The sequence below is a fragment of the Coenobita brevimanus genome, chromosome 103, assembly GCF_032717465.1.
Source record: "Coenobita brevimanus isolate Jiangsu-jjx chromosome 103, ASM3271746v2, whole genome shotgun sequence".
Lineage (NCBI taxonomy): Eukaryota > Metazoa > Arthropoda > Malacostraca > Decapoda > Coenobitidae > Coenobita > Coenobita brevimanus.
Window position 1 is genome coordinate 13,733,243 of NC_137056.1, and position 17,697 is coordinate 13,750,939.

At 43.3% G+C, this 17,697-nt stretch overlaps 1 protein-coding gene across 1 annotated transcript in view; it reads left to right on the forward strand.

The window, feature by feature from the left end:
* The window catches only part of LOC145415590 (gamma-aminobutyric acid receptor alpha-like), a 336,377-nt gene that overhangs the window by 220,925 nt on the left and 97,755 nt on the right, over positions 1-17,697 (forward strand). The window contains exons 6-7 of the mRNA XM_080284811.1: positions 3,619-3,701; positions 4,985-5,119. Coding sequence (XP_080140937.1) covers positions 3,619-3,701; positions 4,985-5,119 — 218 coding nt within the window. The remainder of the gene's footprint in view (positions 1-3,618; positions 3,702-4,984; positions 5,120-17,697) is intronic.

A 17,697-nucleotide genomic window follows, 5' to 3' on the forward strand; every position in this document is an offset into this window, starting at 1 on the left:
CTCTCACTTGCAGTAGTCTACATTAAGTGCCGCCGACCTGCCGCTCTGTAAGGTATGGTGTACGTACTTCCATTTCGGTAGCGGGGTTCATTTTCGTGATTATTCTCGTTACATTTTCCGTTAGTAGTCTGTTCAAGTTTTTAAATCTATTTATCTATCTATCTCTCTATCTATATGTATTTATGAATAAATGTATATACAGTACATAGATGCAAATTGACCAAAGGAGAAATGAAAATAGGAACAGTAAGTATTTTCGTATATTACTATCTATCTATCTATCTGTCTATAGCCCGACGCCCTGAAACCGCAAAGGGTGGCCGCAGACAAAACGCCTCCAAGTTACTCTGTCACCCACCATTTGACTACCCTCCCCCCAACTCACCCCCCCTCCCTCATATACCTCTCAACTCCATCCCTCCACCTCATCCTCGGTCTACCCCTCCCTATCCCTCCCTCCACCTCATCCTCGGTCTACCCCTCCCTATCCCTCCCTCCACCTCACCTACATACACCCTCTTAGTCAGTCTTTCATTCTCCATTCTCTCCACATGTCCAAACCACCTCAGTGTATTTCTCCTAATCTTTTCAACCACATCCACATCCACCCCACAACGTTCCTTCACTTTCATTCGTCAACCTGTCCCTCCACGTCACTCCACATGCTCCTCTCAAGTAACTCATTTCCACTGCTCTCACTCTTGACTTGTTCACCTCTTGCAAGGTCCACGCCTCGCTTCCATACGTCAGGGTAGGGATCACAATACCATCATGCAGTGACTTCTTAACTTCCATACTCGTACATTACTGAAGATGTAATATATGAAAGTATTTACTCTCTCTATTTCATGTATCCTGTGGTTATTTTTTATACATTTCTTCACTGTGAAGTGAAATTTATGAATATATATACATACGAGTATATATATATATATATATATATATATATATATATATATATATATATATATAGATATATAGATATATATATATATATCCCACTGGATCCCAGGGGTGCTGGGCGAGGCATGGCACTGGGTGGGTACTGAGCGTACCGCCCTCCGCCTATCGGCTCATAGTCGCGAAGCTCATAGGTCTCTACCCGGGGGTTCCCTACATTATAAAGACTGAAAAATCCCAGTTCTGTCCTGTATTCCGGACACCGGGTTCCAGTGGGTTAAATATATATATATATATATATATATATATATATATATATATATATATATATATATATATATATATATATATATATATATATATACATATATATATATATATATATATATATATATATATATATATATATATATATATATTAAAATCACGGAAAATATGCTTTATGGTACTGGTAGGTAGAAATTACTGCTAACAGTGTGGCAACTGTCTCCACCATCACAGCACAAAGTCACTAACTGGCAGACTTGCAAGTTACATAATTTTTTATCTTGTGTACCTAAAAAATAACGCATATCAAGTGCAACAGCAGACCTGCAGTTAATTGCCGAAGGGTCTTGACTTGTCGAGAGAGAGAGAGAGAGAGAGAGAGAGAGAGAGAGAGAGAGAGAGAGAGAGAGGACTGTAATGAGATTGCGCATTTAGTTTTAGTGAAGAAAAAAAAATGCATAACAACATAAATTCTTTACCCTCAAGCACCTGCAAATCCACATACTGCAAGGGAGGATGCGGATACAAATGTGGATGACGTATGTGCCGATGCGGATGCAGATGTGGATGTTGACTTCGATGAAACTGCGGATGCGGAAGTAGATGCGAATTTTTATTATAGTGCGGATGCTCCACGAATGTGGATGCAGTCGCAGATATCATATGCATTTCTAATGTGATGTCATACAGGAAGTTCTTACATTTAGTCATTATAACATGAGGCGACATGCACCATGAAAAGAAAACAATATTATATCATAGCTGTGATACAGCAGCATATACAGTGCACGTATGTAACTGAAATGGTGTAGAAGTGTGAACGATCTAAGAGTCGACCTACAGCTCTTTGCAGTGCCTGATATAAAAAGTAAACGAGGTTGACAAGGGGTGGCTAAGAGTGAAAATCATGTTAGAAGCCAGTTTAAATAAACAGAGTTGCCCTGATATTTACCAGTTGAGGTGACCTCCCTGAACACGATGTATCAAATATGTTGAAAACAAAACCGGTTCACTCTGCATACGCTGAGCTTCCGATCAAACACCTGCGGTCGTCACGGTTGTTCTCGTCATAGCTACCAACATGTGCCATAATTCACGAAAGTTAAATTTCTCCCAAAAAGTGCAAAATAATTTTTACTGAGCGCTCATTTAGCTCTAACCACACATTATGCTAGTGATTCCACGCTTCACTTTTTAATCTGCTTCTCACAGCGTTCATCACAGTAATCACTTCAATAACCACAGGATGAGGCTTTGATGTATCTGACTTCTGATTGGTCCCTTATTTCTGAGAGGGCTAAAAGAAACCCTGTCTCTTGTCTTACCTCAAGAACTAAACTCATTCATCTTTCAGCTCAATACAGTTCTGCATAATGACAATCTCTACCTTCAGTAACATTCAGCTCAGTCCTCTCTCAGTTAATATCCTTGGTGTCTCACTTTCTCGTGATCTTTCCTGGAGAGATCGCATTATTTCCTTGGCCAAAGCAACTTAACATAGGTTAGCTATGCTGAACCAGCTCAGTGAATTCTTTAATCTCACTCAATTGCTGACTTTGATAGAGACCTTACTTACATCCGCGTTTGTTTGCGTGTGGCTGCAGCACTTTTAAAAGGACAGAGTCAAAGGCTTTTTGTCTCATTAACTTCCCTCCACTCACTTACTCCCTCCAGTTTCTTTCTCTCTTCACCAGTGTTATATCACTTTCTCTTTCTTTCTCTATTCTGTCACTACAATTCTGGTCACTGGCCTTCTGACCTCTGCATGTATTCCTTCATTGTGGCGGGCACCCAACGCCCGTCCAGCCGAACAGTTTCATTTTTTAAAACACATTAATACATGACTGAGTCAGTACTCTCAGCCTTTCATGCATACAACTGGTCGGCTCTGGAATTGTCTTCCTCATCCTGACTTTCTCACTGCCTAATTTATTAAAAAGCATTGCGTTCATGCATCTCGACGTGAATCGATGTTGAACCTGGCTTTCTCTTTACTCGATTTTCTTTGAATGGAACAAGTTTTGCTGGCTCTCAGCCACAGAGTCTTCCTTTTTTGCACAAAACAACTATTTGTAATATCACCAGCTACTGATATTTCTGCGCTCTAATTTTACTTCCGTTAACTACCATAACTTAACCTATACAGTACACTAACTCTTTCCCTCCTTACGGACCTCATTCACTTATGATGAATCCACTGACACCTGTGCTAACAACTTTTAACAGCTGTTGGAGCCGATGATGCAATGGTTAACACATCCAACTGGAAGAACATGAGTTCGATTCACGGTTTGGTTAAACTACTCGTAATGATCAAATTTGTCTTTCTTGTGCCAATTCTCCCAGTAGGACAATTGGGAACCTGCATGTAACATCGACTAGCACTTGAGAGAACTCATAGGCCTTCTTTCTTCAAATAGTTTTTAATCACTTAAACTCCTTCCTCCCCAGACTGACCATCCATGCTAACTGCCCCATGAACCTACAACACTTCCCAATGGACACCCAGCGATGCCCTCTTCAGATTGGATCATGTGAGTACAACGAATAAAACGTAACAATATATATATATATATATATATATATATATATATATATATATATATATATATATATATATGAAGACCGGGTGGATATTAACCCTTTGAATGCTAAAATTTCTCTCGACTGAACTAAATTATGCCAGTCTAATTAACATTCACAGGGCTTAGAAAATACATGTACTGTGCGTGTGTGTGTGTGTATGTATCTGTGTATGATTGTATATAAAGTACCAGTAGCAGAAAGGTTAGTCATACTCGAGATAGTTTTCTAAGCCAGTGATCGCCTGGTTTTTTGTCAGTTGAACAGACCCTTTTCGTGTTACCTTGCATAAAATGACCCAAATTTATCCACCCCAGCGAAAGACGTAATATAACTGGGTATAATGCATGAGTTCTTCACTAGAATGGAAAAGGTAAATAAATAAATAAATAAATAAATAAGAATGAATATAAAAAGAAAGTAAATGCAGACAGAAGGTTTTACACAGCTGAAGAGAATATAATTCAATATATTTTACAAGATTTATCCACCTTTGTACCGAGAGAGAAAATGTAAGTTAAGACTGGAGTTGTACTGTTGTTCAGTCTATTTCTACAACATCCCATTATTACCCATTCCAGTCAAACTCTAAGCCATTCCAGTCTCTGTTGATTCATCCACCTGCCTGTTACCTGACGCCAAATTCTGTGCGGGGTGGGCCAGAAAAAGAACCTACAGGCGTGTTTGTCCCTACTCAGTAACGATCCTTTCTCCTATGACATGCCTCAGTCCATTACATACTCTCGCACCACTCACCTAGTCAGTCACTTCCCATTCACTCACCCAGTGCAGTCACAGCCAATGAGGCCATTCCCTCATCCTTCACCCACTGCAGTCACTTCCCCACCCTCACCCACTACAGTCACTTTCCCCATCCTGACCCACGGCAGTCACTTCCCCACCCTCACCCACTGCAGTCACTTCCCCACCCTCACCCACTGCAGTCACTTTCCCACCCTCACTTACTGCAGTCACTTACCTACCCTCACAGATTCTAATCACTTCACTCCTATTTTTCACAAATCAGTCATTCCTACTGCCTCACCCATGCACCCTCATGTTCCTCCTGCTTTCTTTATTTACAGCCTACGTCCCATCTAACTTCACTTAAATTTACTCACACCACTCAAAGCATAACCTAAAAGTCTCTCTCTCTCTCTCTCTCTCTCTCTCTCTCTCTCTCTCTCTCTCTCTCTCTCTCTCTCTCTCTCTCTCTCTCTCTCTCACCCCCCAGTCGCATACACCACCCGCGACGTGATGTACCGCTGGAACAAGGCTCGCCAGGTGGTGATCGCAGACGACCTTATGCTCTCACAGTTTGACATCATCGCCACACCCTCCAGCTTCGAGAACACCACCAGAAGGGCAGGTAGGTGTGTGGTTGGGGTGTGGCAGGTATGTGGTTGGGGTGTGGTAGGTGTGTGGTTGGGGTGTGGTAGGTTTGTGGTCGGTGTGTGGTTGGTGTGTGGTAGGTGTGTGGTTGGTGTGTGGTTGGAGTGTGCTAGATAAGTGGTGGGCGATGGTCGTGTTCTAGGTGTGTAGTGGGTGGGTGGTAGGTGTGTGATGGGTTTGGGGTACGTACATGTGTGTTGGGGGTGTAGTGGATTTGTGGTAGGTGTGTAGTGGGTGTGATGGGATGTGGTGGGTGTGTGGTGGGTGTATGATGGGAATGTGGTAGGTGTGGGGTGGGCCTGTGGTTGGTGGGTGGTAGGTGTGTGGTAGGTGTGTGATGGGTGTGTGCTGGAATGACAGGTATGTGTTGGTTGTGTAGTGCGTGTATTGTAGGTGTATGAATAGTGTGTTGTAAACTTGTAATGGGCATATTGCATGAGTGAGGTGTAGATGGTGGGTGTGTGACATGTATTTGGTAGGTGTGTGGTGTGCGTGTGGTGCGTGTGGTAGGTGTGTGGAAGACGAGTGGTGAGGGCGAGGTGGAGATGTGGTGTGGTGGATGTGGTAGGTGTGTGGAAAGTGAGTGATGACAATGTGTAGGGGCCTGGCTGGGATGCAGAAGGTGAGTCAAGGTTGTGTAGAATTTGTAGGGAGTTTGTATTTTGCGGGTGATAAATGTATGGTAGGAACGTGGGATGTGTGTGGAAGGTTTTGGAAGTTTGTATGGATGGTACGTGGAAGGTGTGTAGTAGGGATGTAGAGGGAGCGTGGGAAGTGTGGGAAATGTGTGGAAGGTGTAAAGAGTTGTGAGAGGTGTGTGATAAGATGTGATTGGTGTGTGATAAGTATGTGGTAGTGTGTAGCTGAACTGTTATTGTGTAGTGGGTGGGCAGTGGTGGCGTGGTTCGGATGTGGTAGGTTTGTGTTGGGTGCCTGCTGGGTGTGTGGTAGGTGTGTGGTGGGAATATGGTTAGTGTATGGTGAGCGGGGCCCTGGTACAAAGAAACGTTACAAGCCCTGACCATTCTTCAGCCCATCTGACAGAACCTCCTCCATCCTAGTAAAAAGAAAATAACAGTGATAATAAATAATAATAATAATGATGATAATAATAATAATAATAATAATAATAATAATAATAATAATAATAATAACAATAATAATAATTTTGACTATATGCTACTCTTTGTGTGTGAGTAAATTATTAAGCATATTAGATCAAAAATATTAATAATACTGAGGAATATTTACAGCATATTAGTAAAGTCCTGGCTTGCTCTCTAGACCCCCCTCGGGTGCGGACGGTGGTGTTTTGCTACCTCTAACACTCTCCTCTCCTGCTCCCTGTTAGTGAGGGTGTGGTAGATATGCGGTGGAGTGAAATAAGTGTGTGGTTGGCATGTGGTAGGTTTGTGGTATTTGTGTGGTAGATGAGTGATGGATTTGTCCTAGGTGTGTGGTGGGGGTGTGGTAGTGGTACACGTGTGCTGGACATTTGGCAGGTGTGTGGTGGTGTGGCAGGTGTGTGGTGGGATGTGGTATGTGAAGGGTCTGAGGTGTGGTGAAGTGGTAGGTGTGTGGTGAGAGTGTGGTAGAGGTGTCGTGGGGGTATGGCAGGGGTGTGGTGAAGGTGGGATGGGGATTTAGCGAAGGTGTGGTGGGGCGTTAAGGTGTGTGCGGCAGATGTGAACTGGGATATAACAGGTGTATGAAGGGGTGTGGTAACTGTGCTATGGGGTGTGAGAGGTGTGTGATTAGGGTGTGGTAGATGTGTGGTAGAGTGTGATAAGGGTGTGGCTGGTGTGTGATGGGGAGTGTAGCAGGCATGTGGTGCGGGTGTGGCTGGTGTGTGGTGGGGTATGGTAGATGTGTGGTGGATGTGGTGGGGTGTGGCGGGTGTATGACAGGAAGTGATAAGTGTGTGGTAGGGAAGTGGTGGGGTGTGGTAGGTGTGTGTTTGGGATGGTGGTGGTGGGGTGTGATGGGGGTGTGGTAGGTGTGAGGTGGGTGTGTGATAGATATGTGATGTGGCTGGAGTATGGTAGGTGTGTGATGGGGTGTGCTGGTGTTGTGGTGGGGGTATGGTGAGAGTTGGGAAATAGTGGTAGTGGATGTGGTAGGAGCGTTATGTGAGAGGGATGATGTGTGAGTGTGTGTGTGTGTGTGTGTGTGTGTGTGTGTGTGTGTGTGAGTGTGTGTGTGTGTGTGTGTGTGTGTGTGTGTGTGTGTGTGTGTGGTGGGAGTGTAATGGAGTGTGGTAGGTGTGTGGTGGGGGTGAGGTGGAGTGGGGTGGGGTGGGGATGTGGCAGTTACATAGTAGGGGTGTGGTAGGTGTGTGACGAGGGTGTGGTAGGTGTGTGGTGGGGGGTATGGTAGGTGTGTGGTGGGGGAGTGGTAGGTGTGTGGTGGGGGTGTGGTAGGTGTGTGACGAGGGTGTGGCATGTGTGTGGTGGGGGTGTGGTGAAGGTGTTGATGGTGATGAGGAGAGCGGGGAGTAGTGGGGACATGGCAGGTGTGTGGTTGGAATGCACTGGGGATGTGGCAGGTATATGGCGTGGATGATGGGGGTGTAGGGAGTGTGGGGTGTGGAGGATGTGTAATGGGGATGCGGTGATGGTGTGGCTGTTTTGTGTTGGGGGTGATGGAGATATGGTTGGGAAGTGATGGAGTGTGATAGATGCGTGTGATGGTGATGAAGGTGGGGTCGGTGTGGTGGGGATGTGGTGGAGTGTGGTAAGTGTGTAATGAAGTTGCCGCAGCTGTTGAGTTGGGTGAGGTGAGGTTGTGGTATGTCTTTGGTAGGGCATGGTTGGGTTGTGGTGGGGTATAGTGTGTGTGTGTGTGTGTGTGTGTGTGTGTGTGTGTGTTGTGTGTGTGTGTGCGTGGTTGTTGTGTGATGGGAGCTGAGAGCTCATATAGTCCGATCTAAGGGCAAGGCTGGACCTTCACACACCCACACACCCGTCCCCTTGCTCAAGGGGGACAGTAACCACCCACTTCGTCAGTGAAACTTTTCGCAACCTGAGCGAGGCGCGAACTCCCGTCTACCAGATGGCGAGCGAGAACGTTACCACTGCACCAGCGAGCGGTGTGATGGGATGTGACGGGAATGTGGTAGATTTGTGGTGGGATGTAGTAGCTGAGTGTTGGAGTTTGGTGGTGATGTGATGAGAATGTGGTGGGGGTGTGGAGGGAGTTTGGGGAGGGTGTGGTAGTTGTGTGGTGGGAATGTGGTGGGGGCGTGATAAATATGAGGTGGGTATGTGGTAGGGACGTGATAAATATAAGGTGGATATGTGGTAGAGATGTGGTGGGGGTATGATGCTGTGGTAGGAATGTGGAAGGTGAGTAAAGGTATGACAGGGTTGTGAAAAACGTGTGGGCAGTGTGGTGAAGGATTGGGAAGTATGTGGTAGCTGTGGTGAATTTGGAAGTGTGTGGTAATTGTCTGGTTTGTTTGTGGTGAAGTGAGGGAGAGCGTGTGGTTGGGATACCCTGTGAAGTTAGACTATGAAGAATTTGTAATGGTGTCGTAAATGTGTGGTAGGTGGTAGGGCTGTGCTTGTGGTGGTAGGATGTGGAAGGTGTAGAAGATGTGTGTTGGATGATGACAGAAAGCGGCAGGGTTAAGATGCACGTGGTCTGTAGGTGAAAGTAAGTTAAGAGAGAAATCTGGGTAGTGAATTTGATAGGTGGGAAGCGTGGTAACTGTCTGGGGCGAAAGTGTGCTGGTGTGAGGGGGAGAAGCGTCATGGGATGTGGTGAGGGTGTAGGAGTTGTTTGGTGGGGGTGTGGTAGGTGTGTGATGTGTGGTGCGGGTATGTGGTAAGTGTAAGGTGAGGATACGGTGGGGATGAATTTGGGCGATGTGATGCAGGTATGGTGAAGGTGTGGGAGATGTTGCTGGGAGTGTGGGAGGTGTATGGTAGAGGTGTGGGAGGTGGAGGTGTGTGGTAGAGGTGTGGGAGGTGGAGGTGTGTAGTGGGATGTGGAAGGTGTGTGGTGGTGGGGTTGTTGGAGATGTGTGGTGATGAGTGTTAGGTATCTGGTGGGAGTGTGGGAGATGCGTAGTGGCGGTGTGGAGGGTGTGTAGTGGCGGTGCGAAGGATGTGTTGTGGGGTGTGGAGGGTGGGTGTTGAGGGTGTGGTAAGTGTGTTGTTAGATATGGGAGGTAGAGAGGTGTGTGATGGGGTGTGGTATGTGTGTTGTGGGGTATGGGAAGTCTGTGGTGGGGTGTGGTAGGTGTTTGGTGGGATGTGGTAGGTGTGTGGTGGGGTGTGGGAAGTGTGTGGTGAGGTGTGGGAAGTGTGTGATGGGGTGGGAGAAGTGTGCAGTGTCGTGTGGGAAATGTGTGTTTGGGTATGGAAAGTGTGTGTTGGGGTGTGGGTGTGTGGTGGGATGTGGAAAGTGTGTGGTGGGGTGTAGGAAGTGTGTGGTTGGGGTGTGTTGGGGTAAGACAAGTGTGTGGTGGGGTGTGGGAAGTGTGTGGTGGGGTGTGGGAAGTGTTTGGTGTGATGTGGGAAGTGTGTGGTTGGGTATGGGTGGTGTATGGGTGGTGTATGGTGGGGCGCGGTGGGGTGTGGATGGTATATGGTTGGTTGTGGGAAGTGTATGGTGGGGTATGGGAAGTTTGTTGTGGGGTGTTGGAAGTGTGTGGTGGGATGTGGTGAAATGTGGGTGGCATATGTTTGGTTGTGGAAAGTGTATGGTGGTGCGCGGGAAATGTGTGGTGGGGTGTGGGTGGTGTATAGTGGGGTACGAATGGTGTACCTATATGGTAGTGTGGGGGAAGTGTGTGGTGGGATGTGGTAGGTATATCGTGGGATGTGAGAAGCGTGTGGTAGGGTGTGGTGGGGGTGGGTAGTGTATGTTGGGTTGTGGGAAGTATGTGGTGGAGTGTGGATGGTGTATGGTGGGTATGGATGGTGTATAATGGGGTGTGGGAAATGTGGTTAGGTGTGGTAGGACTGTGATGAGGTGTGGGAGATGTGTGATGGGGTGTGGGAGGTGTGTGAAGCTGTGTAGTGAGGGTGTGGATGGTAAGTGTGGATGTGCAATGGTGTGTGCTTGGTGTTTAATGGTATGTGCTGTGTGTGTGGTGGTAAGTCGCGGATACACAGTGGTTCGTGGTGATGTGTGGCAGGTGTGTTCTGGGGGTGATTGATGTGTGTGTGGTTGGTGTGTGAGCCAAGAGAGTGGTAGACTAAAAAGCTCAGTTACTAACAAAACTTTACTTACTTACCTTACGAATTGCAAGTATATTGGTAAATGGCAGGTGTAAGAGATGTAAAGATGTAATTAATGTGACAGGTGTGAATAATCAGCTGGTTCTAGTATGTAGGCCAGTGTGAGGGACAGGTAGAAAGAAGTAAGACAGAACAGGGGAGGGAGAGAGAGAGAGAGAGAGTAATTAAGACAGGTGTAAGGTGGCGGGAATGTCACCTGTCTGTCACATTCCTGTTTTATTGACACGTGTCCGAGTCTCAGTTTCAGTCTCTCTCTCTCTCTCTCTCTCTCTCTCTCTCTCTCTCTCTCTCTCTCTCTCTCTCACTGTATGTATGTATGTATGGAAGGATGAACGGATGGGTGGATGTTTTTTGTATGTGTGTATTTGTTTTTGTTCTTGTATGTTTAATTATCTACATCTTTATATATCTAAACAACTGCTTTCTTTTCAACACACACACACACACACACACACACACACACACACACACACACACACACACACACAGCATTCATTAATTTCTGCAAGTAACAAAGAATTCCACGTAATTTTAAATATTCCTAGGTCGTTAATTCAAATAGTGGTGGTTTTAGCGGTAGTCTAGGGTAGTGGTAACCCTGGTTGTCAAGAGTAATATTACTAGTGTTTGCAGTGGTAGTTATGGTAGTGGCTGTAATGGTAGTGAGGTAACTATTGAACCGCTTGTAGATCATCAGTTTCATCTAGTTAAAAGTCACTACTCTTGCACACCCTAACCGCCTCACATAACCTAACTCACAGCAGTTTAACTCCGACACTCCCATGACGTAGACTTAATTTTTGCTATTTCCGTTGTAATTTCTTCTTTTTAATCGGAAAGGTTAACTACAGACTCCATTCACCTGTTCACTAATTTGGGGCTTCCTTAATTTTGTATTTAATCGTCCGGCAGCAGGAAAAAAAAAAAAAAAAAACAATTTACTGAGTGGTTAGGGTAACTGGTCGAGTCCTATCTCCACTGCGATCTTCTTTTCTTTTAGCATACTCTTACTGCCGCCAGATGATTTTATGTACCCAAGCAATGATTTCTTGTTTTGGAGAAATTTATGTACTAAAGTCTCCTAAGCTGAACCAAATCGTTTGGAGATGGCTTGATTTTAGTTTAAAAAAGACACCATTAAAGATAAAGTTAGCAAATCTTAGAATAACCTACGTTCATCATCAGTAAAATACTCATACAAAAAAGACTAATGTAAACAGTTGCCGATGCTGTCAAGGGGACTAATGTATAAAAACCCATCCTGTCAGTCACTAGCGGTGGGTGAAGCTCTAGTAAGCCCCTTACTTTTCCCACAGAGAATATGCTTTGTGCATTCCTTGTTTCTTTGTGTACTCTTCTCACCAACGGTCGTTGCCACGCCCTCACCACGCTACTCCTGGGTCAATTGACCTGAACCTTACCATTACATACCCTGGCCTGTTATTTCAAGACACTTTTCTCAGTGTTTCGATTTGTGCCTTTAGAATGATTTTATAGCCTAAAAATATAAAAAAGATGGACGGGGGAATCCAAAACATGGATGCAGACCCCTCAAACGCTAAATCAGCCCACCTAAATAAGGCACGTGTTTTACTCGGCATCGAAGGCGGTTACGGTATGAGGCTAGTTTGATTCACACAGTAAGTGGAATTTCTACCAGAGGTAAACTAAGGAAATATCAACATTTTGCTCACGTCATCTCCAGACAATTATAATCCAGTGTAGGAGAGACTGTTCAAACTGGAATTCGAACAAGTTTGAAAAGTCTGTTCTAAGTTGATTAAAATTTTCTGGTGGTAACCAGATTAAACTAGAATGACGTCACCATACTGAAGGGGTTAAACTGAGACCGGTTTAATAAAAGCGAATCCACTTTCTGCTTTCCAAAATTATAGCTGTAATATTACATATTCTACTTTTAAAAAGTTATCCCAAGCTGTCTCACCTCTCTGACTCATCCACATTCCTTTCTATCTACTCTCTCTTCCAGGCTATTATTCTCCAGTGTGACCCGTCTTCTTTCTCTTAGGAAGGAGGAAAATGTCAAAACTGGAACCTGCCCAACTATGGACAAAATCCTTAAAAGTGGTACAGAAGTACCTTATTGTAACAGAAACTTTTCACCTCAGTGTACTGTACAAAGGTTTCAAGGGAGTACAGGTGTGGGCATAACCGGGGTATAAATATCAGTAAATAAAAAACAACGACTTCCCGAATATCCAGAAGACTGAGTATGGTGTCAAAATGATCCATATAATATGGTCGAGTCACATTAAGGTCCCTCAAATCCAGGTATTTCTAATATATATATATATATTGTATATGGAGTCAATAATTCAGTCACGTGACAGCCAGCACCCTTCATTCTTTGAATGGTAAAAGGCATAAATTATATACGCAACCTACCTAATGAATCGTCACGATGAAACTCAGTTGATGAAAGGGTGGCTGAGGACCAATCACCCTCAGTTCTAACTTAGGTCATGATAAGAATTTGTTGCTTTATTATATATATATATATATATATATATATATATATATATATATATATATATATATATATATATATATATATATATATATATATACAGTATATAAACACACACACACGCAAGCCGGCAGGCGACGATGGCCACCTCAAAGTGGGCCTATTGGATATTAGTCTCTACTGTTCAGCCTGTACACACAAGGGACGGCCCATATCTGATTAGGGTCTAAAAATGCCATCTCCTGTCTCTCTTTGGGCACAAACTAAACCAACCAGACAACAGAAATAACTCGATACTTGCGTGAACACAATAAACAAAAAATGTGAAAAATAATTTTTTAATGAAATTTCCCAAATTATGTACCGATTTTGGTCATAATACACATATATATGCATTTCAGCACCACTGAAATTTTCTGGGGGTGAAAATGTGGATATTTCTTAGCGTGATCTTCTTTCGCTCCTCTGCTTATTTTTCACTGGCGTGTATGCAGTCATTTGCGGATTTTTTTTGCTCTTCATTTTAAAGCACAGGATGCGTTTAGGAAGCTGATAATTGCATTAGCAGGGATTCCAGATATTTCTCTTCAATTTGTTTTAAAAAATCGATTTTCGAAATTTTAAAAAATGTGCCTGGGCCGGCCAGTGGGTCCCAACAATTTCCAGACCCACGGCCATGGAGGGGCTAAGGGAGGCACTGCTAGGCAACAAGTAGTTGACAGGCAACCAAAACCTTGCTGACGCAGCTTGGTCATAGGCTGGTCATTGTGTCCAGGTTTGGTCAAAATCAGTTAATTTTGAAGGGAAGAAGTGCCTGCCACAATTAAACAAGACTGCCAGGGATGCTGAAGCCAATCTTCGCAGGGTTGCCACTCAGAAACTAGAGATGAGAGGGTAAAAATAGATGGAAGATTTCCGATAGGGAATGACCTCACGATTACGTTTAAAGAAGTCATAGCATTCTATGCCCATTAGTAATGCTTCTACAGCCCAAAACGTGAAAAGTACGAAAAAAGCGTTTTTTCGGTCATTGCTAGGCAACAAGTAATTGCCTGGCAACCAAAACCTTGCAGACACAGCTAAGTCATAGGCTGGTCACTGTGTCCAGGTTTGGTTGGAAGTGCCAACCACAATTAAACATGAAAAAGGCGGTTTTTCGTCCGTTGCTAGGCAATGTGTAGTTGCTTAGCAACCAAAACCTCGCGGACACAACTAGTTCACAGGGTGGTCATTGTGTCCAGTTTTGGTCTGAGTCGGTTAATTCGAAAGGGTAGAAGTGCTTGCAACAATTAAACATGAAAAAATACAAGAAAGACTTCAAGAAAGAAAACGCGACTAACAATAAGGGCAGCATGGAATTGGCCACTATCTATATGGTATCTACCTTTGTGTGTGTGTGTGTGTGTGTGTGTGTATATATATATATATATATATATATATATATATATATATATATATATATATATATATATGAGAGAGAGAGAGGATCTCACTGTTAACTTGCACGTCCGCGGGTGGGGGATAGGGGAATGACTTATAGATATATGAGGTACCATCTCAGACATCGTGGACCATGGGACCCACTATAGATACAAAGGACTCCACCGAATATACACAATAGTTACAAAGGACTCCACCGAATACAGTGAATAGGATGGAAAAGAAGTTACATCTCGCCAGAAAGTGTGTGGTAGGGAGGTGAGATTATTTGCCACAATCCCCCCAGTCAAACGTGAATTCTACTGGAAATGAGTATTCGGGCGTCCAGGATCTCTCTCTCTTAAAGGTCCTGCCACACTGCCTTCTGATCTGACGGGCAGTTTGCCACCGAAAATTATTAGGCACTGTCGCGGCAAATCAGAGACCAGGACATTAAACACACTGAAATACATGAAAATCTACACTTACAATATATGAAGCTTCATGAAAGATTACAAACTTGATGCCTTAATGACTGAACTGGAAAACATTAGTTGGGATATAATAGGTGTGAGTGAGATCCACAGAAAAGAAGAAAATTTATTTCGGCTCCAAGACAGCAACCACCTGTTTAACAGACGAAAGCAGAATGAATGAGTTAGTGGTGTAAGATTCCTAATTAATAGAATCTTGCAGAGAATATTGTTAAAACAGCAATATGTCTGGCAGAGTAGCATAGACTAGAATTAAACTAGGCAAATGGTACGCCCTGTAATATGTGCCCACCTCTCAAAGCACAGGTGAAAAAATAGACATTCTATGACATCTCCCAGATGATGGAAAGGAAATGACCAGATTATACTATACTAACGGGAAGCTTCAATGCAAAAGTTAGCAAATCGAAAAAGGGAGAAGCAAGTATGGAAAAATTCTGAGTGCGAGAGAGGAATGACAGAGGTGAAAGATGGTAAGTTTTGCTAAAATGTATGAGATTAATGAACACATTCTTCCACAAAAGAACAGGGAGAAAATAGAACTGGAGAAGGCCAAATGGAGAAACAAAAAACAAAATGGACTTTTTTTAAAGCAAATAAGATTAACACGATCACTAATGTCACAGTTATCAGCAGAGTAAATATAGGAAGTGACCATAGAATGGTGGGTTGCACAACCAGATTCAATTTCAGATGTGAAAGAAGCTGATTAAATATAAGAAGATATTCCCAGTGAAAGACTTTCAGTTAGGAAAAAAAAAATCAAGCTCTAAGTTATACTGAGTATGACACTGATGAGTTGAATGATAGACTGCCACAAATGTTGAGAGACAGCGGAGGCGGTAGGGAAAGCTAATGGAACAAAAACCAACAAGTATTCAAAAACGACCCTCGAGCTCATGAAAAGAAGAAAGGGGATAAAAGTAATTACAAAGAAATATGAAACAGAAAGAGCAGAATTAAATAAGCTTATCAACAGGAGACAAAAAAAAAAAAAAAAAAGTCGAAGAAACCATAAAAAAGGAAAAAGTCTGAAACAGGTCCGAAGCAAAGTGACATTGGGAAAGCAGCGAAGTATAACACTGTAAGACATAAATGTTGAAGTCATTAAGTACAGAGAGAAGCTGGTAAAAGAAGCTGAAGAATTTTAAAAAGAACTGTATGCATCAAAGACACTTGTATACCAACAGCTAATTTTTCAGTTGAAACAAGTGAAATACCAGAGTAGTGAAGGTCCGACTATTCGCCTTCGGTCTCACATTCGCAAATATTCGCACATTTTCTCGATATTCTCATTCGCATGTTGTCATGCGAGCATTTTGCGGATATTAATATTGCATCTTTATTAATAAAGTTTATAGAAAATCAAATGAAGAGCTACAGTAAAAGCATGAGTTGAACGAATGTTTTAGGCTAGTGTTACCAAACAAGCCACTGTGCTAAGGCTGCTTGCTGCACCTTGCAGTGTTGCCAGATTCCCAGAAAAGTCTGAATTTCTTCAGATTTTTGCCTTTTGACAGATTTTCAGAGTTTCTCACTAAAAAGTGGGTAATCTTCAGATTTTTTGCTCATAACCAGAAAAAGTACTCTAAATCACAATAATTTCTAAGAGAGAGAGAGAGAGAGAGAATGCCTGGCTGAAGGGATCTGTTCTGAGTCCGTTCGAAGTTCGTCCAGGACGCGTCTGATATCCCCGGGGGATACGTGTAAGAGTTGGGTCCTCGTCCCGCATCCTGGTAACATACGAAATTGATAGATAATTGTTCATTCAATTTTCTATGGCTGAAATTCTTACAGTGAAATTAATTCGTACAGAAAATATGAATGTCCCGTTTCAGTGCCATCAAAGAGAATATTCGCAATAGCATTCGTATTCACTAATATTGAAAATTCATAATCGCATTCACATTTGCATTCATGAATGTTGAACAACATACATTCGAGCCATCACTAACCAAAGCAACACCAGATGAAGTAGTTGTTTCTGTTAAAGGTATGAAACGCGGATACTCCCCAGGAGAAGATGCAATAGTAGCAGATTTACTGTCGGATGCAGGTGTACTATAGTCGCGACGCGCGACTCTGATGTTGTTATCGTGCCCTGGCAACCTATCATTCAAAAGTGCTTCTGATTTCGTGTATGAGACGCATGAGATTCGTTTATAATATGTTCGTGTATAATAATATTCGTGTATAATATATTCATGCATAATACTTTGATTCGTGTATAATATGATACGAAATCGGACGCACTTTTGAATGGCAGGTTGCCAGGGTACGATAATGACAACCTCAGAGTCGTGCGCCGCGACTATAGTTCAAAACCGACTAGCCCACTTATTTACTCGGTGTATAAAAATGAAGGACAGGAGGAAGTAGTCCATACAAGGAGGGTAGAAAGGTTGCAAGAGGACGGAAAAAAAGACAGATAATAAGACAGAAGTGGAGGAATGATTGGGTAAATATGATATGGAGCAGATGGGGCAGGTGGAAGATGTGTGCAAGATATTCATAAAGGAAATCTGTGCAGCATGTGAGGTGGTGTGTGGGGTGATAAGAAGACGAAAGGCGGTGCAAGGAACAGCATGGTGGAATGAAGAGGTGTGAAAAACTGGTGCAAAAGAAGAAAGTATACTGTGACTGGATGGGAAGCAGAGACATGGAGGAAGTTGCGAGACGGAAGAGAGAGCTATATGCAGGGAGGAGGAGAGAGGTGAAAAGATTTGTACGATAGAGTAAGAAGAGAGTGGATGAGGAATTTTGAAGGAATTTAAGAGTAACATGGAGGGAATGGGAGAAAATATTCTGGAAGAATGTAAAGATAGTTAGACAGGGAGATAAAGAAGTTAGTAGGGGAGTGAAAGATAACTATGGTACAGTGCTGGCAGAGAATAGAGAAAAGGTGAGC